The sequence below is a fragment of the Oncorhynchus mykiss genome, chromosome 2 (assembly GCF_057628025.1).
Source record: "Oncorhynchus mykiss isolate SJ-2025 chromosome 2, ASM5762802v1, whole genome shotgun sequence".
NCBI lineage: Eukaryota > Metazoa > Chordata > Actinopteri > Salmoniformes > Salmonidae > Oncorhynchus > Oncorhynchus mykiss.
Window position 1 is genome coordinate 7,765,001 of NC_143023.1, and position 27,500 is coordinate 7,792,500.

At 46.7% G+C, this 27,500-nt stretch overlaps 1 protein-coding gene across 11 annotated transcripts in view; it reads left to right on the forward strand.

The window, feature by feature from the left end:
- Nucleotides 1-27,500, forward strand: part of LOC110514705 (kinesin-like protein KIF13A) — a 181,244-nt gene that overhangs the window by 108,864 nt on the left and 44,880 nt on the right. For all 11 annotated transcript variants that reach the window (XR_016483789.1, XM_090187006.1, XM_090187024.1 and 8 more), the window contains exons 11-24: nt 382-594; nt 2,393-2,503; nt 2,636-2,770; nt 7,981-8,114; nt 11,063-11,149; nt 11,646-11,827; nt 15,414-15,639; nt 15,824-15,986; nt 16,134-16,277; nt 16,707-16,862; nt 19,261-19,425; nt 22,928-23,104; nt 26,330-26,481; nt 26,682-26,814. Coding sequence is in view for 10 of the 11 variants with exons in the window: in XM_090187006.1 (XP_090043132.1) it covers nt 382-594; nt 2,393-2,503; nt 2,636-2,770; nt 7,981-8,114; nt 11,063-11,149; nt 11,646-11,827; nt 15,414-15,639; nt 15,824-15,986; nt 16,134-16,277; nt 16,707-16,862; nt 19,261-19,425; nt 22,928-23,104; nt 26,330-26,481; nt 26,682-26,814 (2,178 nt within the window). In the remaining variant the exon portion in view is untranslated. The remainder of the gene's footprint in view (nt 1-381; nt 595-2,392; nt 2,504-2,635; nt 2,771-7,980; nt 8,115-11,062; nt 11,150-11,645; nt 11,828-15,413; nt 15,640-15,823; nt 15,987-16,133; nt 16,278-16,706; nt 16,863-19,260; nt 19,426-22,927; nt 23,105-26,329; nt 26,482-26,681; nt 26,815-27,500) is intronic.

Sequence of the window (27,500 nt, forward strand, 5' to 3'; positions counted from 1 at the left end):
GGTCCTAGCTGTACTGTCTATTGATCAGGGTACTAACACCCCTCCTGTCACTCTGGTCCTAGCTGTACTGTCTATTGATCAGGAAACTAACACACCTCCTATCACTCTGGTCCTAGCTGTACTATCTATTGATCAGTGTACTAACACACACCTCCTGTCACTCTGGTCTTAGATGTACTGCCTATTGATTATTGGTCATAGGTGTGTATGTAGTAATGTAAGGAATATCAATATCAGTTATTTCATATTCTCTTTCCACTGCTGTTACAGAAACAACTGCTGTACTAGCTCGTACTGTTCACATTCACCAACACTGAAGTCTACATTATAACTGTCTATCAATTCAACTGTTTGTTCCTATCCCTCCCTCGGTGTTGCCAGGACAACCTGGGTGGCAACAGTAAGACGTGTATGATCGCCACGGTGAGCCCAGCAGCTGATAACTACGAGGAGACGTTGTCCACGCTGCGTTACGCAGACCGCGCCAAGAGGATCGTCAACCACGCCGTGGTCAATGAAGACCCCAACGCACGCATCATCAGAGAGCTCCGGGAGGAAGTGGAGAAACTCAGAGTACAGCTCTCTCAGGCTGAGGTAGGAGACACACACAGAGGCACACACACACACACGTACGTCCTGGCTGGTCTGTCCTGGCTGGTCTGTCCTGGCTGGTCCGTCCTGGCTGGTCCGTCCTGACTGGTCCGTCCTGACTGGTCCGTCCTGACTGGTCCGTATTGACTGGTCCGTATTGACTGGTCCGTCCTGACTGGTCCGTATTGGCTGGTCTGTCCTGGCTGGTCCGTCCTGACTGGTCCGTCCTGGCTGGTCCGTTCTGGCTGGTCTGTCCTGGCTGGTCTGTCCTGGCTGGTCCGTCCTGGCTGGTCTGTCCTGGCTGGTCCGTCCTGACTGGTCCGTTTTGTCTGGTCTGTCCTGGCTGGTCCGTCCTGGCTGGTCTGTCCTGGCTGGTCCGTCCTGACTGGTCCGTATTGACTGGTCTGTCCTGGCTGGTCTGTCCTGGCTGGTCTGTCCTGGCTGGTCCGTCCTGGCTGGTCCGTCCTGGCTGGTCCGTCCTGGCTGGTCCGTCCTGGCTGGTCCGTCCTGGCTGGTCCGTCCTGGCTGGTCTGTCCTGGCTGGTCCGTCCTGGCTGGTCTGTCCTGGCTGGTCCGTCCTGACTGGTCCGTATTGACTGGTCTGTCCTGGCTGGTCTGTCCTGGCTGGTCTGTCCTGGCTGGTCCGTCCTGGCTGGTCCGTCCTGGCTGGTCCGTCCTGGCTGGTCCGTCCTGGCTGGTCTGTCCTGGCTGGTCCGTCCTGACTTGTCCGTCCTGCCTGGTCTTTTTTGACTGGTCCGTCCTGACTGGTCCGTCCTGGCTGGTCCGTCCTGGCTGGTCCGTCCTGCCTGGTCCGTCCTGACTGGTCTGTCCGGGCTAGTCCGTCCTGGCTGGTCCGTCCTGGCTGGTCTGTCCTGGCTGGTCCGTCCTGGCTGGTCTGTCCTGGCTGGTCCGTCCTGACTGGTCCGTATTGACTGGTCTGTCCTGGCTGGTCTGTCCTGGCTGGTCCGTCCTGGCTGGTCCGTCCTGGCTGGTCCGTCCTGGCTGGTCCGTCCTGGCTGGTCCGTCCTGGCTGGTCTGTCCTGGCTGGTCCGTCCTGACTTGTCCGTCCTGCCTGGTCTTTTTTGACTGGTCCGTCCTGACTGGTCCGTCCTGGCTGGTCCGTCCTGGCTGGTCCGTCCTGCCAGGTCCGTCCTGACTGGTCTGTCCGGGCTAGTCCGTCCTGGCTGGTCCGTCCTGGCTGGTCCGTCCTGGTTGGTCCGTCCTGACTGGTCCGTCCTGGCTGGTCCGATCTGACTGGTCCGTCCTGACTGTTCCGTTTTGACTGGTCCGTCCTGGCTGGTCCGTCCTGGCTGGTCCGTCCTGGCTGGTCCGTCCTGACTGGTCCGTCCTGGCTGGTCCGTCCTGGCTGGTCCGTCCTGGCTGGTCTGTCCTGGCTGGTCCGTCCTGGTTGGTCCGTCCTGACTGGTCCGTCCTGGCTGGTCCGATCTGACTGGTCCGTCCTGACTGTTCCGTTTTGACTGGTCCGTCCTGGCTGGTCCGTCCTGACTGGTCCGTCCTGACTGGTCCGTCCTGGCTGGTCCGTCCTGACTGGTCCGTCCTGGCTGGTCCGTTTTGACTGGTCCTTTTTGACTGTTCCGTCCTGGCTGGTCCGTCCTGACTGGTCCGTCCTGGCTGGTCCGTCCTGACTGGTCCGTCCTGGCTGGTCCGTTTTGACTGGTCCTTTTTGACTGTTCCGTCCTGGCTGGTCCGTCCTGACTGGTCCGTTCTGGCTGGTCCGTTCTGGCTGGTCAGTCCTGGCTGGTCCGTTCTGACTGGTGTGTCTCTGTGTGTCTATGTTCCAGTCTCTAAAGGCTCCAGAGCTGAAGGAGAGGCTTCAGGAGTCAGAGAAGCTGATCCAGGAGATGACCGTTACCTGGGAGCAGAAACTACGCAACACAGAGGAGATCGCTACGGTAACCTACACACTCACTCACATTAATTTATCACATTCATATCACATGGAAGCTTCTGCATTCGGACTAACCCGTTGGTAGTAAATGTAAAATGAAGGTAAAATGATTTGTATGTTTGTTGTATTTCTACAGGAGCGTCAGCAGCAGTTAGAGAGTATGGGGATCTCCCTGGAGACGTCTGGGATCAAAGTTGGAGATGACAAGTGCTTCCTGGTCAACCTGAACGCAGACCCCGCCCTCAATGAGCTGCTGGTCTACTACCTAAAGGTACACAACCACAACACCAACCACAACCCCAACCACAACACCAACCACAACACCAACCACAACACCAACCACAATCACAACCACAACACCAACCACAATCACAACCACAACACCAACCACAACACCAACCACAACACCAACCACAACACCAACCACAACACCAACCACAATCACAACACCAACCACAATCACAACCACAACACCAACCACAACACCAACCACAACACCAACCACAACCACAACACCAACCACAACACCAACCACAACCACAACACCAACCACAACACCAACCACAACACCAATTACAAGCACAAGCACAACACCAACCACAACACCGACCACAACTACAACCACAACACCAACCACAACTACAACACCAACCACAACCACAACACCGACCACAGCTACAACCACAGCTACAAACCACAACACCGACCACAACTACAACACCAACCACAACCACAACACCGACCACAACTACAACTACAACACCAACCACAACCACAACACCGACCACAGCTACAACCACAGCTACAAACCACAACACCGACCACAACTACAACACCAACCACAACCACAACACCGACCACAGCTACAACCACAGCTACAACACCAACCACAACCACAACACCGACTACAGCTACAACCACAACTACAACACCGACCACAACACCGACCACAACACCGACCACAACACCAACACCGACCACAACACCGACCACAACTACAACCACAACACCAACCACAACTACAACACCAACCACAACTACAACGCCAACCACAACACCTACCACCGACCACAACACCAACACCGACCACAACACCAGTACAGTAGACAGTACAGTAGGATGATGCTAGCCTGTAGTCTGTGTAGTAGACAGTGCAGTAGGATGATGCCAGCCTGTAGTCTATGTAGTAAACATTACAGTAGGATGATGCTAGCCTGTAGTCTGTGTAGTAGACAGTACAATAGGATGATGCTAGCCTGTAGTCTGTGTAGTAGACATTACAGTAGGATGATGCTAGCCTGTAGTCTGTGTAGTAGACATTACAGTAGGATGATGCTAGCCTGTAGTCTGTGTAGTAGACAGTACAGTAGGATGATGCTAGCCTGTAGTCTGTGTAGTAGACATTACAGTAGGATGATGCTAGCCTGTAGTCTGTGTAGTAGACATTACAGTAGGATGATGCTAGCCTGTAGTCTGTGTAGTAGACATTACAGTAGGATGATGCTAGCCTGTAGTCTGTGTAGTAGACATTACAGTAGGATGATGCTAGCCTGTAGTCTGTGTAGTAGACATTACAGTAGGATGATGCTAGCCTGTAGTCTGTGTAGTAGACATTACAGTAGGATGATGCTAGCCTGTAGTCTGTGTAGTAGACAGTGCAGTAGGATGATGCCAGCCTGTAGTCTGTGTAGTAGACATTACAGTAGGATGATGCTAGCCTGTTTTCTGTGTAGTAGACATTACAGTAGGATGATGCTAGCCTGTAGTCTGTGTAGTAGACATTACAGTAGGATGATGCTAGCCTGTAGTCTGTGTAGTAGACATTACAGTAGGATGATGCTAGCCTGTAGTCTGTGTAGTAGACATTACAGTAGGATGATGCTAGCCTGTAGTCTGTGTAGTAGACATTACAGTAGGATGATGCTAGCCTGTAGTCTGTGTAGTTTTATAGCTTGCAGTTGATTCCCCTTTAATCAGCACCTCTACACTAAATCATTTCTCTGGGGGTGCGCCAGCTCGCTGCCATAGAATGTTGAAGTGTCATGTAAATGCATCATAATGCAGGAACTCTCTAACTACAGGGCTCTGGTTCACACTGCAATAGGATGACGCTATGAGAACACAGGAAAGGAAAGGGAGTGGACACATAGTCACAGCACAGACAGACAACTGGCTCAGTGGCTGAGAGGAACAGACTGAGGCTGAGTCCCAAACAGAGCCCTATGTACTATACTGTATAGGGGGAGAGAGACAGAGCAGAGGGGCAGGGTGAGAGAGAGACAAAGAGCAGAGGGGCAGAGAGAGAGAGCAGAGGGGCAGGGAGAGAGAGAGAGACAGAGAGCAGAGGGGCAGGGAGAGAGAGCAGAGGGGCAGGGAGAGAGAGGGAGACAGAGAGCAGAGGGGCAGGGAGAGAGAGAGAGACAGAGAGCAGAGGGGCAGGGAGAGAGAGGGAGACAGAGAGCAGAGGGGCAGGGAGAGAGAGGGAGACAGAGAGCAGAGGGGCAGGGAGAGAGAGAGAGCAGAGGGGCAGGGAGAGAGAGAGAGAGCAGAGGGGCAGGGAGAGAGAGAGCAGAGGGGCAGGGAGAGAGAGAGAGAGAGCAGAGGGGCAGGGAGAGAGAGAGAGAGGGACAGGGAGAGAGAGAGCAGAGGGACAGGGAGAGAGTAGAGTAGAGCAGAGCCTCCTTCATGCCTACAGAACAACAGGTCTGTGTCTGGGCCCCGGCCTGGACAGCTAGCCTGCCCTGCATACCAGTGTGGAATGACACCCACACACACACAATGGAATGAACAAGAGACTGACTTACTGGGGTTATGTTAAGTAGCTGATACAGCTGCAGGAGTGAAGGTGTGTCGGACATCCTCTGGAAGTGGGATGTTTGTTTAACTACACCCACTCTGTGATGAGAGAGGGAAAGACAAGGGGAGAGAGAGAGAGAGAGAGATAGAAGGGGGAGAGAGAGAGAGAGAGAGAGAGAGAGAGAGAGATGGGGGAGAGAGAGAGATAGAAGGGGGAGAGAGAGAGATAGAAGGGGGAGAGAGAGAGATAGAAGGGGGAGAGAGAGATAGAAGGGGGAGAGAGAGAGATAGAAGGGGGAGAGAGAGAGAGATAGAAGGGGGAGAGAGAGAGAGATAGAAGGGGGAGAGAGAGAGAGATAGAAGGGGGAGAGAGAGAGATAGAAGGGGGAGAGAGAGAGATAGAAGGGGGAGAGAGAGAGATAGAAGGGGGAGAGAGAGAGAGATAGAAGGGGGAGAGAGAGAGAGATAGAAGGGGGAGAGAGATAGAAGGGAGAGAGAGAGAGAGAGAGAGAGAGATAGAAGGGGGAGAGAGAGAGATAGAAGGGGGAGAGAGAGAGAGAAGGGGGGGAGAGAGATAGAAGGGGAGAGAGAGAAATAGAGAGAGAAGGGGGAGAGAGAGCGATATATAGAAGGGGAGAGAGATATATAGACGGGGAGAGAGAGAAATAGAGAGAGAAGGAGGAGAGAGAAGGAGGAGAGATAGAGAGAGTTAGAGTGGACAGCAATCAGCTTTTTCACTGAGCTCACAGTCACTAAGTGACTGTTCTTGTGTAGTTTCTCGTCCCAATTGATGAAAGGAGAAAGGTGTTGTAGCAGATTAAAATGGCCTCATGATATCAGTGGGGAAGTAATGATATCACCAGTTATATACGTGGTACATATCTGAGTCTGTGTGTCTGTGGGGAAGTAATGATATCACCAGTTATATAAGTGGTACATATCTGAGTCTGTGGGGAAGTAATGATATCACCAGTTATATAAGTGGTACATATCTGAGTCTGTGGGGAAGTAATGATATCACCAGTTATATACGTGGTACATATCTGAGTCTGTGTGTCTGTGGGGAAGTAATGATATCACCAGTTATATAAGTGGTACATATCTGAGTCTGTGTGTCTGTGGGGAAGTAATGATATCACCAGTTATATAAGTGGTACATATCTGAGTCTGTGGGGAAGTAATGATATCACCAGTCATATACGTGGTACATATCTGAGTCTGTGTGTCTGTGGGGAAGTAATGATATCACCAGTTATATAAGTGGTACATGAGTCTGTGGGGAAGTAATGATATCACCAGTTATATACGTGGTACATATCTGAGTCTGTGTGTCTGTGGGGAAGTAATGATATCACCAGTTATATAAGTGGTACATATCTGAGTCTGTGGGGAAGTAATGATATCACCAGTCATATACGTGGTACATATCTGAGTCTGTGTCTGTGGGGAAGTAATGATATCACCAGTTATATATGTGGTACATATCTGAGTCTGTGTGTCTGTGGGGAAGTAATGATATCACCAGTCATATACGTGGTACATATCTGAGTCTGTGTCTGTGGGGAAGTAATGATATCACCAGTTATATATGTGGTACATATCTGAGTCTGTGTCTGTGGGGAAGTAATGATATCACCAGTTATATATGTGGTACATATCTGAGTCTGTGTGTCTGTGGGGAAGTAATGATATCACCAGTTATATAAGTGGTACATATCTGAGTCTGTGGGGAAGTAATGATATCACCAGTCATATACGTGGTACATATCTGAGTCTGTGTGTCTGTGGGGAAGTAATGATATCACCAGTTATATATGTGGTACATATATGAGTCTGTGGGGAAGTAATGATATCACCAGTTATATAAGTGGTACATATCTGAGTCTGTGTCTGTGGGGAAGTAATGATATCACCAGTTATATATGTGGTACATATCTGAGTCTGTGTGTCTGTGGGGAAGTAATGATATCACCAGTTATATAAGTGGTACATATCTGAGTCTGTGGGGAAGTAATGATATCACCAGTCATATACGTGGTACATATCTGAGTCTGTGTGTCTGTGGGGAAGTAATGATATCACCAGTTATATATGTGGTACATATATGAGTCTGTGGGGAAGTAATGATATCACCAGTTATATAAGTGGTACATATCTGAGTCTGTGGGGAAGTAATGATATCACCAGTTATATATGTGGTACATATCTGAGTCTGTGTGTCTGTGGGGAAAGTGAATTGCAGTCTGTTGCTTCAGATCTGATGTCAACCTGCCATTGGATTGAAGTAGCACCTGACCCACATGAATTATGGGAAATCATCATCTCCTCTCTCTCTCTCTCTCTGTGTGTGTGTCTGTGTGTGTGTGTGTGTGTGTGTGTGTGTGTGTATGTGTGTGTGTACTGTGTGTGTGTGTGTATGTGTGTACTGTGTGTGTATGTGTGTACTGTGTGTGTGTGTGTATGTGTGTACTGTGTGTGTGTGTGTGTGTGTGTGTGTGTGTGTGTGTGTGTGTGTGTGTGTGTGTGTGTGTGTGTGTGTGTGTGTGTGTGTGTGTGTGTGTGTGTGTGTGTGTGTGTGTGTGTGTGTGTGTGTGTGTGTACTGTGTGTGTGTGTGTGTGTGTGTGTTTACTGTGTGTGTGTCTGTGTCTGTCTGTGTGTGTGTGTGTGTGTGTGTGTGTGTGTAGGAACACACGCGTGTGGGTGCAGACACCTCTCAGGACATCCAGCTCTTTGGGATTGGTATCCAGTCAGAACACTGTGTGTTGGAGATCAGCCCAGACGGGGGGGAGGTCACCCTCACCCCTATAGAGAATGCCAGGTGAGCTAACACACACACACACACACACACACACACACACACACACACACAGTACACACATACACACACACACACACACACAGTATGCACACACACACACACACATACACACACACACACACACACACACACACAGTACACACATACACACACACACACAGTACACACATACACACACAGTACACACATACACACACACACACAGTACACACATACACACACAGTACACACATACACACACACACACACACACACAGTATGCACACACACAGTACACACAGTACACACATACACACACACACAGTACGTACACACACACACGCACATGGATGAGTGAACTGGACCTGACTGGAGTTTCTCATGACCTCATAGCTGAGGTATTTCTGATCTCAACCTCCTGCTTTGATATCAAACATCCCCCTCCCTCCCACCCTGCATCTCTCCCTCCCTCCCTCCCTCCCTGCATCTCTCCCTCCCTCCCTCCCTCCCTGCATCCCTCCCTTCATCCCCCCCTCCCTCCCTGCATCCCTCCCTCCCTCCCTTCATCCCTCCCTTCCTTCCTCCCTCCCTCTCTCCCTCACTCCATCCCTTCATGCCTCTCCCCCACCACCCGTCCCAGTAAAGGCTATCTATGAAATATGAGGATATCTCATTGGTAGTCTATACTGTTGGTGGGTGATATGAGGATATCTCATTGATAGTCTTTACTGTTGGTGGGTGATATGAGGATATCTCATTGATAGTCTGTACTGTTGGTGGGTGATATGAGGATATCTCATTGATAGTCTTTACTGTTGGTGGGTGATATGGGGATATCTCATTGATAGTCTTTACTGTTGGTGGGTGATATGAGGATATCTCATTGGTAGTCTTTACTGTTGGTGGGTGATATGAGGATATCTCATTGGTAGTCTTTACTGTTGGTGGGTGATATGAGGATATCTCATTGGTAGTCTTTACTGTTGGTGGGTGATATGATGATATCTCATTGGTAGTCTTTACTGTTGGTGGGTGATATGAGGATATCTCATTGGTAGTCTTTACTGTTGGTGGGTGATATGAGGATATCTCATTGGTAGTCTTTACTGTTGGTGGGTGATATGAGGATATCTCATTGGTAGTCTTTACTGTTGGTGGGTGATATGAGGATATCTCATTGGTAGTCTTTACTGTTGGTGGGTGATATGATGATATCTCATTGGTAGTCTTTACTGTTGGTGGGTGATATGAGGATATCTCATTGGTAGTCTTTACTGTTGGTGGGTGATATGAGGATATCTCATTGGTAGTCTTTACTGTTGGTGGGTGATATGATGATATCTCATTGGTAGTCTTTACTGTTGGTGGGTGATATGAGGATATCTCATTGGTAGTCTTTACTGTTGGTGGGTGATATGAGGATATCTCATTGGTAGTCTATACTGTTGGTGGGTGATATGAGGATATCTCATTGGTAGTCTATACTGTTGGTGGGTGATATGAGGATATCTCATTGGTAGTCTTTACTGTTGGTGGGTGATATGATGATATCTCATTGGTAGTCTTTACTGTTGGTGGGTGATATGAGGATATCTCATTGATCGTCTTTACTGTTGGTGGGTGATATGAGGATATCTCATTGATAGTCTTTATTGTTGGTGGGTGATATGAGGATATCTCATTGATAGTCTATACTGTTGGTGGGTGATATAAGGATATCTCATTGATAGTCTTTACTGTTGGTGGGTGATATAAGGATATCTCATTGATAGTCTTTATTGTTGGTGGGTGATATGAGGATATCTCATTGATAGTCTTTATTGTTGGTGGGTGATATGAGGATATCTCATTGATAGTCTTTACTGTTGGTGGGTGATATAAGGATATCTCATTGATAGTCTTTATTGTTGGTGGGTGATATGAGGATATCTCATTGATAGTCTTTACTGTTGGTGGGTGATATAAGGATATCTCATTGGTAGTATTTACTGTTGGTGGGTGATATGAGGATATCTCATTGGTAGTCTTTACTGTTGGTGGGTGATATGAGGATATCTCATTGGTAGTCTTTACTGTTGGTGGGTGATATGAGGATATCTCATTGATAGTCTGTACTGTTGGTGGGTGATATAAGGATATCTCATTGATAGTCTTTACTGTTGGTGGGTGATATGATGATATCTCATTGATAGTCTATACTGTTGGTGGGTGATATGAGGATATCTCATTGATAGTCTATACTGTTGGTGGGTGATATGAGGATATCTCATTGGTAGTCTTTACTGTTGGTGGGTGATATGAGGATATCTCATTGGTAGTCTTTACTGTTGGTGGGTGATATGAGGATATCTCATTGATAGTCTATACTGTTGGTGGGTGATATGAGGATATCTCATTGATAGTCTATACTGTTGGTGGGTGATATGAGGATATCTCATTGATAGTCTATACTGTTGGTGGGTGATATGAGGATATCTCATTGGTAGTCTTTACTGTTGGTGGGTGATATGAGGATATCTCATTGGTAGTCTTTACTGTTGGTGGGTGATATGAGGATATCTCATTGGTAGTCTTTACTGTTGGTGGGTGATATGAGGATATCTCATTGATAGTCTATACTGTTGGTGGGTGATATGAGGATATCTCATTGATAGTCTATACTGTTGGTGGGTGATATGAGGATATCTCATTGATAGTCTTTACTGTTGGTGGGTGATATGAGGATATCTCATTGGTAGTATTTACTGTTGGTGGGTGATATGAGGATATCTCATTGGTAGTCTTTACTGTTGGTGGGTGATATGAGGATGTCTCATTGGTAGTCTTTACTGTTGGTGGGTGATATGAGGATATTTGATGTGCTGTATTACTCTCTGTGTGGAAGAGGAGGTACAGCAGGATGGGATGTCTACTGTCCCACAACACACCTCAACATGACATCATCAGACTGTATTGCTCTGCTCCAACAGAACCTGTGTGAATGGAACCATGACTGTGTCCTTGGTCCACCTGTGGCATGGAGACCGCATATTGTGGGGCAACAACCACTTCTTCAGGTGAGGAGTTTCTCTACAGAACATGAACATCTACTGGACAAAGTTAACTAGAGTTTTTCCAGAAATCCTGATTGTAAATATTCCCAAAAACAGCAGGAAATCCAGAACCCTCCAATCAGGATTTCTGGAAAACCTGAGAATTTTTGGGAATGTTACATCCGTTAGCTGCCAGGTGTTGTAGAAGCAGGAACTGAGTGTACATCCTGTGTGCTGTAGAAGCAGGAACTGAGGGTACATCCTGTGTGCTGTAGAAGCAGGAACTGAGGGTACATCCTGTGTGCTGTAGAAGCAGGAACTGAGTGTACATCCTGTGTGCTGTAGAAGCAGGAACTGAGTGTACATCCTGTGTGCTGTAGAAGCAGGAACTGAGTGTACATCCTGTGTGCTGTAGGAGCAGGAACTGAGGGTACATCCTGTGTGCTGTAGAAGCAGGAACTGAGTGTACATCCTGTGTGCTGTAGAAGCAGGAACTGAGTGTACATCCTGTGTGCTGTAGGATAAACCTGCCTGGGAGGAAGCGGCGCGAGCGTCTGAAGGAGCTGGAGAGGGAACGTGCGTCCCCCAGGGAGAGCTATGTAGAGGTAGATGTAGAGACAGGCAGCGAGGCCTCCTCAGAACAGGACTACAGCTATGAGTTCGCCCAGACGGAGGTCATGATGAAGACCCTGGGAAACAACGGTATGTATGACTTCTGGAACAAATTACAATAATTTTGCTAAACTGGGTTTTTCAGAAATCCCATTTGAAAGATTCACAGACGTCCTTCCCTCCTGATTCCGGTAACCTTCCAACCGGGATTTCTAGAAAACGCAGGGTTTTTGGGGAAGTACCTGTAATTTTGCCACACTATATTGAACGATATACAGTGTTGCGTTTCGCACTGCAGGTATAAACTGCCTCAGTCCCTGAAAGAGCTCCATGGCCTCTCCTCCTCAACCCCGACACCAGAGGTTTAATTTAGAGCCACTTGACCTGCGATGGAGGACACCAGTCCCCCTCAAGGGGAACTGAGACACATCTGTCCTCTCCTCCTCAACCCCGACACCAGAGGTTTAATCTAGAGCCACTTGACCTGCGATGGAGGACACCAGTCCCCCTCAAGGGGAACTGAGACACATCTGTCCTCTCCTCCTCAACCCCGACACCAGAGGTTTCATCTAGAGCCACTTGACCTGCGATGGAGGACACCAGTCCCCCTCAGGGGGAACTGAGACACATCTGTCCTCTCCTCCTCAACCCCGACACCAGAGGTTTCATCTAGAGCCACTTGACCTGCGATGGAGGACACCAGTCCCCCTCAAGGGGAACTGAGACACATCTGTCCTCTCCTCGCTCCCCCCTCTTTCCCTGTGATGCAACCGTTATGTCACACACAAGCTGTCGTGTGTGTGTGCGTGTGCGTGTGTGTGTGTTTGTGTGTGTGTGTGTGTGTGTGTGTGTGTGTGTGTGTGTGTGCATGTGATGCCCCTGTCCTGTTCACATGTGGTGGGATGACCTGCAGCCTTGCATCTGCTGTGTGGGAGAGGCTGTCATCCCACCTATTACACACTACACACACCACTACACACACACACACCAGTACACTATACACACACCACTACACTACACACACACTACACTACACGCACCACCACACACACACCACTACACACCAGTACACTACACACACACCACTACACACTACACACACCACTACACACACACACACCAGTACACTACACACACACCAGTGCACTACACACACACTACACTACACACATCACTACACTACACACACACCACTACACTACACACACACCACTACACACACACTACACTACACGCACCACTACGCACACACCACTACACTAAACTCACCATTACACTCACACCTAGTACAGACCATCTGATACAGACCTGATACAGACCATCTGATACAGACCATCTGATACAGACCATCTGATACAGACCATCTGATTCATGTACTTAAAGTATAAGTCAGTAAAACACAGGTGGACTTTTAAGAGTCTGGAACTTCTCTGTCTCCTGTCTCTCCTATTGGTCCAGGTGTTAGAGAGGCACTATGTTTAACAGTATGGTATCTCTTCTATAGATCCCATGCAGAACGTGGTCCAGGTGTTAGAGAGGCACTATGTTTAACAGTATGGTATTTCTCCTATAGATCAGTATGGTATCTCTCCTATAGATCAGTATGGTATCTCTCCTATAGATCAGTATGGTATCTCTCCTATAGATCAGTATGGTATCTCTCCTATAGATCAGTATGGTATCTCTCCTATAGATCAGAACGTGGTCCAGGTTTTAGAGAGGCACTATGTTTAACAGTATGGTATCTCTCCTATAGATCAGAACGTGGTCCAGGTTTTAGAGAGGCACTATGCTTAACAGTATGGTATCTCTCCTATAGATCAGAACGTGGTCTAGGTGTTACAGAGGCACTATGTTTAACAGTATGGTATCTCTCCTATAGATCAGAACGTGGTCCAGGTTTTAGAGAGGCACTATGTTTAACAGTATGGTATCTCTCCTATAGATCAGAACGTGGTCCAGGTTTTAGAGAGGCACTATGTTTAACAGTATGGTATCTCTCCTATAGATCAGTATGGTATCTCTCCTATAGATCAGAACGTGGTCCAGGTGTTAGAGAGGCACTATGTTTAACAGTATGGTATCTCTCCTATAGATCAGAACGTGGTCCAGGTTTTAGAGAGGCACTATGTTTAACAGTATGGTATCTCTCCTATAGATCAGAACGTGGTCTAGGTTTTAGAGAGGCACTATGTTTAACAGTATGGTATCTCTCCTATAGATCAGTATGGTATCTCTCCTATAGATCAGTATGGTATCTCTCCTATAGATCAGAACGTGGTCCAGGTTTTAGAGAGGCACTATGTTTAACAGTATGGTATCTCTCCTATAGATCAGAACGTGGTCCAGGTTTTAGAGAGGCACTATGTTTAACAGTATGGTATCTCTCCTATAGATCAGAACGTGGTCCAGGTTTTAGAGAAGCACTATGTTTAACAGTATGGTATCTCTCCTATAGATCAGTATGGTATCTCTCCTATAGATCAGTATGGTATCTCTCCTATAGATCAGTATGGTATCTCTCCTATAGATCAGTATGGTATCTCTCCTATAGATCAGTATGGTATCTCTCCTATAGATCAGTATGGTATCTCTACTATAGATCAGTATGGTATCTCTCCTATAGATCAGAACGTGGTCCAGGTTTTAGAGAAGCACTATGTTTAACAGTATGGTATCTCTCCTATAGATCAGTATGGTATCTCTCCTATAGATCAGTATGGTACCTCTCCTATAGATCAGTATGGTATCTCTCCTATAGATCAGTATGGTATCTCTCCTATAGATCAGAACGTGGTCCAGGTTTTAGAGAAGCACTATGTTTAACAGTATAGTATCTCTCCTATAGATCAGTATGGTATCTCTCCTATAGATCAGTATGGTATCTCTCCTATAGATCAGTATGGTATCTCTCCTATAGATCCGTATGGTATCTCTCCTATAGATCAGAACGTGGTCTAGGTGTTAGAGAGGCACTATGTTTAACAGTATGGTATCTCTCCTATAGATCAGTATGGTATCTCTCCTATAGATCAGAACGTGGTCCAGGTTTTAGAGAAGCACTATGTTTAACAGTATGGTATCTCTCCTATAGATCAGTATGGTATCTCTCCTATAGATCAGTATGGTATCTCTCCTATAGATCAGTATGGTATCTCTCCTATAGATCAGAACGTGGTCCAGGTTTTAGAGAGGCACTATGTTTAACAGTATGGTATCTCTCCTATAGATCAGAACGTGGTCCAGGTGTTAGAGAAGCACTATGTTTAACAGTATGGTATCTCTCCTATAGATCAGTATGGTATCTCTCCTATAGATCAGTATGGTATCTCTCCTATAGATCAGTATGGTATCTCTCCTATAGATCAGAACGTGGTCCAGGTGTTAGAGAAGCACTATGTTTAACAGTATGGTATCTCTCCTATAGATCAGTATGGTATCTCTCCTATAGATCAGAACGTGGTCCAGGTGTTAGAGAAGCACTATGTTTAACAGTATGGTATCTCTCCTATAGATCAGTATGGTATCTCTCCTATAGATCCCATGCAGAACGTGGTCCAGGTGTTACAGAAGCACTATGTTTAACAGTATGGTATCTCTCCTATAGATCCCATGCAGAACGTGGTCCAGGTTTTAGAGAAGCACTATGTTTAACAGTATGGTATCTCTCCTATAGATCCCATGCAGAACGTGGTCCAGGTTTTAGAGAAGCAGTACCTGGAGGAGAAACGCACGGCGCTGGAGGAACAGAGGATGATGTATGAGAGAGAGCTGGAGTCACTACGGCAACAGCTGTCTCCTGAGAGGACCAATCAGCATCAGCGATCCAGCAGCGACCGCCTCACCTTCCCCACACACACACCATCACACCACAGCAAGATACGCCCCTGGACTGAGGAGAGGTGAAGGGAATACACACACACACAAACACGCCCACACACACACACACACACACACACACACACACGCTACGGCTTTAGATGCAGGATCAATGAAGTTGTAACCAACCTGTTTGATCACAGTCACACGTGTGAATGGTCTCTGTGTGTGTGTGTGTGTGTGTGTGTGTGTGTGTGTGTGTGTCAGGGACGAGCTGTTTCGTCAGAGTCTGTCCAGGCTGAGGGAGCAGGTTGTCAAGGCCAACACCCTGGTGAGAGAGGCCAACTTCCTGGCAAAGGAGATGAACAAACTGACTGACTACCAGGTCACCCTCCAGATCCCTGCAGCTAACCTCAGTGCCAACCGCAAGGTGACCAACCTCTGCATACACACACACACACACACACACACACACGATTGTGTTGTATCATTAATACGTGTACACAGAAATAGTGTCATTTGTAGAACTTTGTTCAGTACATTACATCACGTTGAGAGTCGCTGTATCTTGGTTCAGCGTGGAGCCATAGTGAGTGAACCAGCCATCCTGGTGAGGTGGAAAGGGAAGGGGACACAGGTCTGGACCATCGACAAGCTGGACAACAAACTAGTGGACATGAGAGACCACTACAGAGACTGGAAGGAGGGAGCTGAGGACACGGTGAGAGGAAGGGGAGAGGAGGAACGGGGAGGAGGGGAGGAGAGAGAGGGGGAGATAGAGAGGAGGGGAGGGGAGAGAGGGATGATGAGAGGGGGAAATGGAGAGAGGGGGAGATAGAGAGGGATGGTGAGAGGGGGATAGAGGGGAGGAGAGAGAGAGGGGATAGAGGGGAGGAGAGAGAGGGATGATGAGAAGGGGATAGAGGGGAGGAGAGAGAGGGATGATGAGAAGGGGGATGAGAGGGGAGGAGTCAGAGGGATGATGAGAGGGGGGGATGGAGGGGATGGTTCGATGGGATCATGTTCCGAGGGGAGACACTGCTGGAAGTGATTGTGGGAGGGAAAAGTATTCTTTGTCAGTGATGAAGATGATAATTGGATGATGGGGGAAGTTTTCAGGTGTGTGTTTGTATCATGTCTCTCTGATCAGCATACCAAGCTGAACAACCACAAGCAGCACAGTGAGTCCTTCTATGAAGCTCAGGAGAACCACAACCTGATAGGAGTGGCCAACGTCTTCCTGGAGTGTCTGTTCCACGATATCAGACTACAGTACGCTGTTCCTATCATCAGCCAGCAGGGGGAGGTGAGAGAACAACACACACCTACACAGTACGCTGTTCCTATCATCAGCCAGCAGGGGGAGGTGAGAGAACAACACACACACACACACCTACACAGTACGCTGTTCCTATCATCAGCCAGCAGGGGGAGGTGAGAGAACAACACACACCTACACAGTACGCTGTTCCTATCATCAGCCAGCAGGGGGAGGTGAGAGAACAACACACACACACACCTACACAGTACGCTGTTCCTATCATCAGCTAGCAGGGGGAGGTGAGAGAACAACACACACACACACCTACACAGTACGCTGTTCCTATCATCAGCCAGCAGGAGGAGGTGAGAGAACAACACACACCTACACAACAGAATTTATACACATACATACACACACCTCTCATTTAAGGAGGTTTAGTAATGATTAACAATGGTAGTGATACATTGGGGTTGAGCTGTTATCAACTTCATGGTAGTACTTCATGGTAGTACTTCAGGTCCTTGCTGGGCGGCAGGTAGCATAGCGTTGGGTTTCCCAAACTGGGTCCTGGGGCCCCCACTGGGTACACCTTCTGGTTTTTACCCTAGCACTACACAGCTGATTCATAGTCGGATGATGAGTTGGTTATTTGTAAAGGCTGTGTGGTGCCGGAGGGCAGGACTGAGTTTGGGAAACTCTGGCTTAATGGTGAAGAGCGTTGGGCAAGGAACCGAAAGGTCGATGGTTCGAATCCCCGACCTGACTAGGGTGAAAAATCTGTCAATGTGCTGTTGAGCAAGACACTCAACCCTAATTGCTCCTGTGTCTGACCACATGCTTCTACCAGGATATTGAAATGGCTTCTGGGGGACTCTTTGTACTTGTGTTAATCTGTCTGTACTCTGCAGCTGTTTAGGTCTGTACTGAGGTGTGTTGATGTGCTGGGTCTGTACCCCCTTCTCTGTCTGTACTCTGCACCTGTTTAGGTCTGTACTGCGGTGTGTTGATGTGCTGGGTCTGTACCCCCTTCTCTGTCTGTACTCTGCACCTGTTTAGGTCTGTAGTGAGGTGTGTTGATGTGCTGGGTCTGTACCCCCTTCTCTGTCTGTATTCTGCACCTGTTTAGGTCTGTACTGAGGTGTGTTGATGTGCTGGGTCTGTACCCCCTTCTCTGTCTGTACTCTGCACCTGTTTAGGTCTGTAGTGAGGTGTGTTGATGTGCTGGGTCTGTACCCACTTCTCTGTCTGTACTCTGCACCTGTTTAGGTCTGTAGTGAGGTGTGTTGATGTGCTGGGTCTGTACCCCCTTCTCTGTCTGTACTCTGCACCTGTTTAGGTCTGTAGTGAGGTGTGTTGATGTGCTGGGTCTGTACCCCCTTCTCTGTCTGTACTCTGCACCTGTTTAGGTCTGTACTGAGGTGTGTTGATGTGCTGGGTCTGTACCCCCTTCTCTGTCTGTACTCTGCACCTGTTTAGGTCTGTAGTGAGGTGTGTTGATGTGCTGGGTCTGTACCCCCTTCTCTGTCTGTACTCTGCACCTGTTTAGGTCTGTAGTGAGGTGTGTTGATGTGCTGGGTCTGTACCCACTTCTCTGTCTGTACTCTGCACCTGTTTAGGTCTGTAGTGAGGTGTGTTGATGTGCTGGGTCTGTACCCCCTTCTCTGTCTGTACTCTGCACCTGTTTAGGTCTGTACTGAGGTGTGTTGATGTGCTGGGTCTGTACCCCCTTCTCTGTCTGTACTCTGCACCTGTTTAGGTCTGTACTGAGGTGTGTTGATGTGCTGGGTCTGTACCCCCTTCTCTGTCTGTACTCTGCACCTGTTTAGGTCTGTAGTGAGGTGTGTTGATGTGCTGGGTCTGTACCCCCTTCTCTGTCTGTACTCTGCACCTGTTTAGGTCTGTACTGAGGTGTGTTGATGTGCTGGGTCTGTTCCCCCTTCTCTGTCTGTACTCTGCACCTGTTTAGGTCTGTAGTGAGGTGTGTTGATGTGCTGGGTCTGTACCCCCTTCTCTGTCTGTACTCTGCACCTGTTTAGGTCTGTAGTGAGGTGTGTTGATGTGCTGGGTCTGTTCCCCCTTCTCTGTCTGTATTCTGCACCTGTTTAGGTCTGTAGTGAGGTGTGTTGATGTGCTGGGTCTGTACCCCCTTCTCTGTCTGTACTCTGCACCTGTTTAGGTCTGTACTGAGGTGTGTTGATGTGCTGGGTCTGTACCCCCTTCTCTGTCTGTACTCTGCACCTGTTTAGGTCTGTACTGAGGTGTGTTGATGTGCTGGGTCTGTTCCCCCTTCTCTGTCTGTACTCTGCACCTGTTTAGGTCTGTACTGCGGTGTGTTGATGTGCTGGGTCTGTACCCCCTTCTCTGTCTGTACTCTGCACCTGTTTAGGTCTGTACTGAGGTGTGTTGATGTGCTGGGTCTGTTCCCCCTGGTGTGTGACAGGTAGCCGGCAGGCTCCACGTAGAGCTGATGCGTGTCAGCGGGGCGGTGCCGGACCGGCTGGAGGGGGGAGATGACTCGTCAGAGAACTCCAGTGAGAGCAGCATCTACGATGTGATGGACACTCAGGGAGAGATGGTCCACATGGCCAGGAAACTCACCTGCAGGGTACGTCTCATACACTACTACTGTCTGTCTGGTCCTGGAGGGTTGCTGTCGTCTCCTGCCATTGTGCTTTTGAGCAAGGCACTTACCCCTCTGACTGCTCAACGGGCTCCATAGTAGAACTGTCATCTGTTCTATCTCCTCAGTATATATAACTGTCCTCTGTTCTATCTCCTCAGTATATATAACTCCTCAGTATATATAATTCCTCAGTATATACAGTGCCTTGCGAAAGTATTCGGCCCCCTTGAACTTTGCGACCTTTTGCCACATTTCAGGCTTCAAACATAAAGATATAAAACTGTATTTTTTTGTGAAGAATCAACAACAAGTGGGACACAATCATGAAGTGGAACGACATTTATTGGATATTTCAAACTTTTTTAACAAATCAAAAACTGAAAAATTGGGCGTGCAAAATTATTCAGCGCCTTTACTTTCAGTGCAGCAAACTCTCTCCAGAAGTTCAGTGAGGATCTCTGAATGATCCAATGTTGACCTAAATGACTAATGATGATAAATACAATCCACCTGTGTGTAATCAAGTCTCCGTATAAATGCACCTGCACTGTGATAGTCTCAGAGGTCCGTTAAAAGCGCAGAGAGCATCATGAAGAACAAGGAACACACCAGGCAGGTCCGAGATACTGTTGTGAAGAAGTTTAAAGCCGGATTTGGATACAAAAAGATTTCCCAAGCTTTAAACATCCCAAGGAGCACTGTGCAAGCGATAATATTGAAATGGAAGGAGTATCAGACCACTGCAAATCTACCAAGACCTGGCCGTCCCTCTAAACTTTCAGCTCATACAAGGAGAAGACTGATCAGAGATGCAGCCAAGAGGCCCATGATCACTCTGGATGAACTGCAGAGATCTACAGCTGAGGTGGGAGACTCTGTCCATAGGACAACAATCAGTCGTATATTGCACAAATCTGGCCTTTATGGAAGAGTGGCAAGAAGAAAGCCATTTCTTAAAGATATCCATAAAAAGTGTTGTTTAAAGTTTGCCACAAGCCACCTGGGAGACACACCAAACATGTGGAAGAAGGTGCTCTGGTCAGATGAAACCAAAATTGAACTTTTTGGCAACAATGCAAAACGTTATGTTTGGCGTAAAAGCAACACAGCTCACACCATCCCCACTGTCAAACATGGTGGTGGCAGCATCATGGTTTGGGCCTGCTTTTCTTCAGCAGGGACAGGGAAGATGGTTAAAATTGATGGGAAGATGGATGGAGCCAAATACAGGACCATTCTGGAAGAAAACCTGATGGAGTCTGCAAAAGACCTGAGACTGGGACGGAGATTTGTTTTCCAACAAGACAATGATCCAAAACATAAAGCAAAATCTACAATGGAATGGTTCAAAAATAAACATATCCAGGTGTTAGAATGGCCAAGTCAAAGTCCAGACCTGAATCCAATCGAGAATCTGTGGAAAGAACTGAAAACTGCTGTTCACAAATGCTCTCCATCCAACATCACTGAATTCGAGCTGTTTTGCAAGGAGGAATGGGAAAAAATTTCAGTCTCTCGATGTGCAAAACTGATAGAGACATACCCCAAGCGACTTACAGCTGTAATCGCAGCAAAAGGTGGCGCTACAAACTATTAACATAAAGGGGCTGAATAATTTTGCACGCCCAATTTTTCAGTTTTTGATTTGTTAAAAAAGTTTGAAATATCCAATAAATGTCGTTCCACTTCATGAATGTGTCCCACTTGTTGTTGATTCTTCACAAAAAAATACAGTTTTATATCTTTATGTTTGAAGCCTGAAATGTGGCAAAAGGTCGCAAAGTTCAAGGGGGCCGAATACTTTCGCAAGGCACTGTATATAACTCTTCAGTATATATAACTCTTCAGTATATATAACTCCTCAGTATATATAACTCCTCAGTATATATAACTCCTCAGTATATATAACTCCTCAGTAATATAACTCCTCAGTAATATAACTCCTCAGTATATATAACTCCTCAGTATATATAACTCCTCAGTAATATAACTCTTCAGTATATATAACTCCTCAGTATATATAACTCCTCAGTATATAGAACTCCTCAGTATATAGAACTCCTCAGTATATATAACTCCTCAGTATATATAACTCCTCAGTATATATAACTCCTCAGTATATATAACTCCTCAGTAAATATAACTCTTCAGTATATATAACTCCTCAGTAAATATAACTCCTCAGTATATATAACTCCTCAGTATATATAACTCTTCAGTATATATAACTCCTCAGTATATATAACTCCTCAGTATATATAACTCCTCAGTATATATAACTCCTCAGTATATAGAACTCCTCAGTATATAGAACTCCTCAGTATATAGAACTCCCAGAACCACACGGGGGAACCTAGTGAATGACCTGCAGAGAGCTGGGACCAAAGTAACAAAGCCTACCATCAGTAACACACTACGACGCCAGGGACTCAAATCCTGCAGTGCCAGACATGTCCCCCTGCTTAAGCCAGTACATGTCCAGGCCTGTCTGAAGTTTGCTAGAGAGCATTTGGATGATCCAGAAGAAGATTGGGAGAATGTCATATAGTCAGATGAAACCAAAATAGAACTTTTTGGTAAAAACTCAACTCGTCGTGTTTGGAGGACAAAGAATGCTGAGTTGCATCCAAAGAACACCATACCTACTGTGAAGCATGGGGGTGGAAACATCATGCTTTGAGGCTGTTTTTCTGCAAAGGGACCAGGACGACTGATCCGTGTAAAGGTAAGAATGAATGGGGCCATGTATCGTGAGATTTTGAGTGAAAACCTCCTTCCATCAGCAAGGGCATTGAAGATGAAACGTGGCTGGGTCTTTCAGCATGACAATGATCCCAAACACACCGCCCGGGCAACGAAGGAGTGGCTTCGTAAGAAGCATTTCAAGGTCCTGGAGTGGCCTAGCCAGTCTCCAGATCTCAACCCCATAGAAAATCTTTGGAGGGATTTGAAAGTCCGTGTTGCCCAGCAACAGCCCCAAAACATCACTGCTCTAGAGGAGATCTGCATGGAGGAATGGGCCAAAATACCAGCAACAGTGTGTGAAAACCTTGTGAAGACTTACAGAAAACGTTTGACCTCTGTCATTGCCAACAAAGGGTATATAACAAAGTATTGAGATAAACTTTTGTTATTGACCAAATACTTAGTTACTACCATAATTTGCAAATAAATTCATAAAAAATCCTACAATGTGATTTTCTGGATTTTTTTTCTCATTTTGTCTGTCATAGTTGAAGTGTACCTATGATGACAATTACAGGCCTCCTATTTTTAAGTGGGAGAACTTGCACTATTGATGGCTGACTAAATACTTTTTTGCCCCACTGTATAGCTGCTCAGTATATAGAACTCTTCAGTATATATATAGCTGCTCAGTATGTGTCTGTGTGTCTTTCGGTGGATTTGGAATAAACAGGAGAACAGTGGATCTGTGTAGATTGGACAATAACGTTGTCTTCTTCGTGGTGTTTTTCTACTACAGGTGCGTATCAGGGAGGCCACGGGGCTGCCTCTCAACCTGTCCAACTTCGTCTTCTGCCAGTACACCTTCTGGGAGGGGGCGGAGCCTACGGTGGCCCCGCCCATGGTCAGCCCAGACACGCCAACCACGCCTCGCACCCCCGACGCCCAGTTCACCGTCCGCTTCGACCACTGCAAGGTAGGGAACGTAGGGTTACAACATTATGGTGACTTTCCTCAACTTCCCAGGTTTCCTGAAATCCCCATTGGAGGAATCTGGATTTCCTCCTGACTACTTCCTGATTTCAGGACTCTTCAACTGGGATTTCTGGGAAACCAATGAATTTTGGAAAAGTTATTTCACATCATCCTCTGCTGGCTGTCACTGACACTAACGCTGAGGATTCTGGTTAGAATATCCCTGCATCCCAAATGGCCCTCTGTTCCCTATTAAGTTGACTACTTTAGACCAGGGCCCATATGTCACCATTATTCTCATGTTTCTGCTCATCATTGATGTTTGATATAGTATCTCTCTGTGAAGGAGTGTGTGATCTGCTCATCGTTGATGTTTGATATAGTATCTCTCTGTGAAGGAGTGTGTGATCTGCTCATTGTTGATGTTTGATATAGTATCTCTCTGTGTGAAGGAAGGAGTGTGTGATCTGCTCATCGTTGATGTTTGATATAGTATCTCTCTGTGTGTAGGAAGGAGTGTGTGATCTGCTCATTGTTGATGTTTGATATAGTATCTCTCTGTGTGTAGGAAGGAGTGTGTGATCTGCTCATCGTTGATGTTTGATATAGTATCTCTCTGTGTGTAGGAAGGAGTGTGTGATCTGCTCATCGTTGATGTTTGATATAGTATCTCTCTGTGTGTAGGAAGGAGTGTGTGATCTGCTCATTGTTGATGTTTGATATAGTATCTCTCTGTGTGTAGGAAGGAGTGTGTGATCTGCTCATCGTTAATGTTTGATATAGTATCTCTCTGTGTGTAGGAAGGAGTGTGTGATCTGCTCATCGTTGATGTTTGATATAGTATCTCTCTGTGTGTAGGAAGGAGTGTGTGATCTGCTCATTGTTGATGTTTGATATAGTATCTCTCTGTGTGAAGGAAGGAGTGTGTGATCTGCTCATCGTTGATGTTTGATATAGTATCTCTCTGTGTGTAGGAAGGAGTGTGTGATCTGCTCATCGTTGATGTTTGATATAGTATCTCTCTGTGTGTAGGAAGGAGTGTGTGATCTGCTCATCGTTGATGTTTGATATAGTATCTCTCTGTGTGTAGGAAGGAGTGTGTGATCTGCTCATCGTTGATGTTTGATATAGTATCTCTCTGTGTGTAGGAAGGAGTGTGTGGTCTGCTCATCGTTGATGTTTGATATAGTATCTCTCTGTGTGTAGGAAGGAGTGTGTGATCTGCTCATCGTTGATGTTTGATATAGTATCTCTCTGTGTGTAGGAAGGAGTGTGTGATCTGCTCATCGTTGATGTTTGATATAGTATGTCTCTGTGTGTAGGAAGGAGTGTGTGATCTGCTCATCGTTGATGTTTGATATAGTATCTCTCTGTGTGTAGGAAGGAGTGTGTGATCTGCTCATCGTTGATGTTTGATATAGTATCTCTCTGTGTGTAGGAGTGTGTGATCTGCTCATCGTTGATGTTTGATATAGTATCTCTCTGTGTGTAGGAAGGAGTGTGTGATCTGCTCATCGTTGATGTTTGATATAGTATCTCTCTGTGTGTAGGAAGGAGTGTGTGATCTGCTCATCGTTGATGTTTGATATAGTATCTCTCTGTGTGTAGGAAGGAGTGTGTGATCTGCTCATCGTTGATGTTTGATATAGTATCTCTCTGTGTGTAGGAAGGAGTGTGTGATCTGCTCATTGTTGATGTTTGATATAGTATCTCTCTGTGTGTAGGAAGGAGTGTGTGATCTGCTCATCGTTGATGTTTGATATAGTATCTCTCTGTGTGTAGGAAGGAGTGTGTGATCTGCTCATTGTTGATGTTTGATATAGTATCTCTCTGTGTGTAGGAAGGAGTGTGTGATCTGCTCATCGTTGATGTTTGATATAGAATCTCTCTGTGTGTAGGAAGGAGTGTGTGATCTGCTCATCGTTGATGTTTGATATAGTATCTCTCTGTGTGTAGGAAGGAGTGTGTGATCTGCTCATCGTTGATGTTTGATATAGTATCTCTCTGTGTGTAGGAAGGAGTGTGTGATCTGCTCATCGTTGATGTTTGATATAGTATCTCTCTGTGAAGGAGTGTGTGATCTGCTCATCGTTGATGTTTGATATAGTATCTCTCTGTGTGTAGGAAGGAGTGTGTGATCTGCTCATCGTTGATGTTTGATATAGTATCTCTCTGTGTGTAGGAAGGAGTGTGTGATCTGCTCATCGTTGATGTTTGATATAGCATCTCTCTGTGTGTAGGAAGGAGTGTGTGATCTGCTCATCGTTGATGTTTGATATAGTATCTCTCTGTGTGTAGGAAGGAGTGTGTGATCTGCTCATTGTTGATGTTTGATATAGTATCTCTCTGTGTGTAGGAAGGAGTGTGTGATCTGCTCATCGTTGATGTTTGATATAGTATCTCTCTGTGTGTAGGAAGGAGTGTGTGATCTGCTCATCGTTGATGTTTGATATAGTATCTCTCTGTGTGTAGGAAGGAGTGTGTGATCTGCTCATCGTTGATGTTTGATATAGTATCTCTCTGTGTGTAGGAAGGAGTGTGTGATCTGCTCATTGTTGATGTTTGATATAGTATCTCTCTGTGTGTAGGAAGGAGTGTGTGATCTGCTCATCGTTGATGTTTGATATAGTATCTCTCTGTGTGTAGGAAGGAGTGTGTGATCTGCTCATCGTTGATGTTTGATATAGTATCTCTCTGTGTGTAGGAAGGAGTGTGTGATGTGCTCATCGTTGATGTTTGATATAGTATCTCTCTGTGTGTAGGAAGGAGTGTGTGATCTGCTCATCGTTGATGTTTGATATAGTATCTCTCTGTGTGTAGGAAGGAGTGTGTGATCTGCTCATCGTTGATGTTTGATATAGTATCTCTCTGTGTGTAGGAAGGAGTGTGTGATCTGCTCATCGTTGATGTTTGATATAGTATCTCTCTGTGTGTAGGAAGGAGTGTGTGATCTGCTCATCGTTGATGTTTGATATAGTATCTCTCTGTGTGTAGGAAGGAGTGTGTGATCTGCTCATCGTTGATGTTTGATATAGTATCTCTCTGTGTGTAGGAAGGAGTGTGTGATCTGCTCATCGTTGATGTTTGATATAGTATCTCTCTGTGTGTAGGAAGGAGTGTGTGATCTGCTCATCGTTGATGTTTGATATAGTATCTCTCTGTGTGTAGGAAGGAGTGTGTGATCTGCTCATCGTTGATGTTTGATATAGTATCTCTCTGTGTGTAGGAGTATGTGGTCCATGTGACAGAGGAGTTTTTAGAGTTCATCGCAGACGGGGCGCTGGCCATCGAGGTGTGGGGTCACCGCTGTGCCGGGAACGGACGCTCTCCCTGGGAGCTGGACGCACTGCTGGCCAAGACACGCACCCTACGAGACAGGTACACACACCGTGTGTAGAGCACATACATATTGTATCATCTCAAGGAAACATAAAGGCATGCACCACACACACACACACCCGTCACTTGCTTGTTGTGTGTAAGTTATGGAATGTAAGTAAGCATTTCACGGTAAGGTGTTCAGCGCACGTGACAAATAAATGTGTGACAAATATGTCCCATGTGATTTGTTCCTGCAGGTGGAGTGAGGTGTCTCGTCGTATTGAGCTGTGGGTTTCTATCCAGGAGCTGAATGAGCAGGGGGACTACTCTGATGTAGAGATGCATCCTGGGAAGGACATCGGTACTGGAGGAGTGTTCCAGCTCAGACAGGTAACAGGACAGGACATCAGACTGGAGGAGTGTTCCAGGTCAGACAGGTAACAGGACAGGACATCAGACTGGAGGAGTGTTCCAGGTCAGACAGGTAACAGGACAGGGAAGGACATCAGACTGGAGGAGTTTTCCAGGTCAGACAGGTAACAGGACAGGGAAGGACATCAGACTGGAGGAGTGTTCCAGGTCAGACAGGTAACAGGGAAGGACATCAGACTGGAGGAGTGTTCCAGGTCAGACAGGTAACAGAACAGGGAAGGACATCAGACTGGAGGAGTGTTCCTGCTCAGACAGGTAACAGGACAGGGAAGGACATCAGACTGGAGGAGTGTTCCTGCTCAGACAGGTAACAGGTCAGGGAAGGACATCAGACTGTAGGAGTGTTCCAGCTCAGACAGGTAACAGGACAGGGAAGGACATCAGACTGGAGGAGTGTTCCTGCTCAGACAGGTAACAGAACAGGGAAGGACATCAGACTGGAGGAGTGTTCCTGCTCAGACAGGTAACAGGACAGGGAAGGACATCAGACTGGAGGAGTGTTCCTGCTCAGACAGGTAACAGGACAGGGAAGGACATCAGACTGGAGGAGTGTTCCTGCTCAGACAGGTAACAGGTCAGGGAAGGACATCAGACTGGAGGAGTGTTCCTGCTCAGACAGGTAACAGGTCAGGGAAGGACATCAG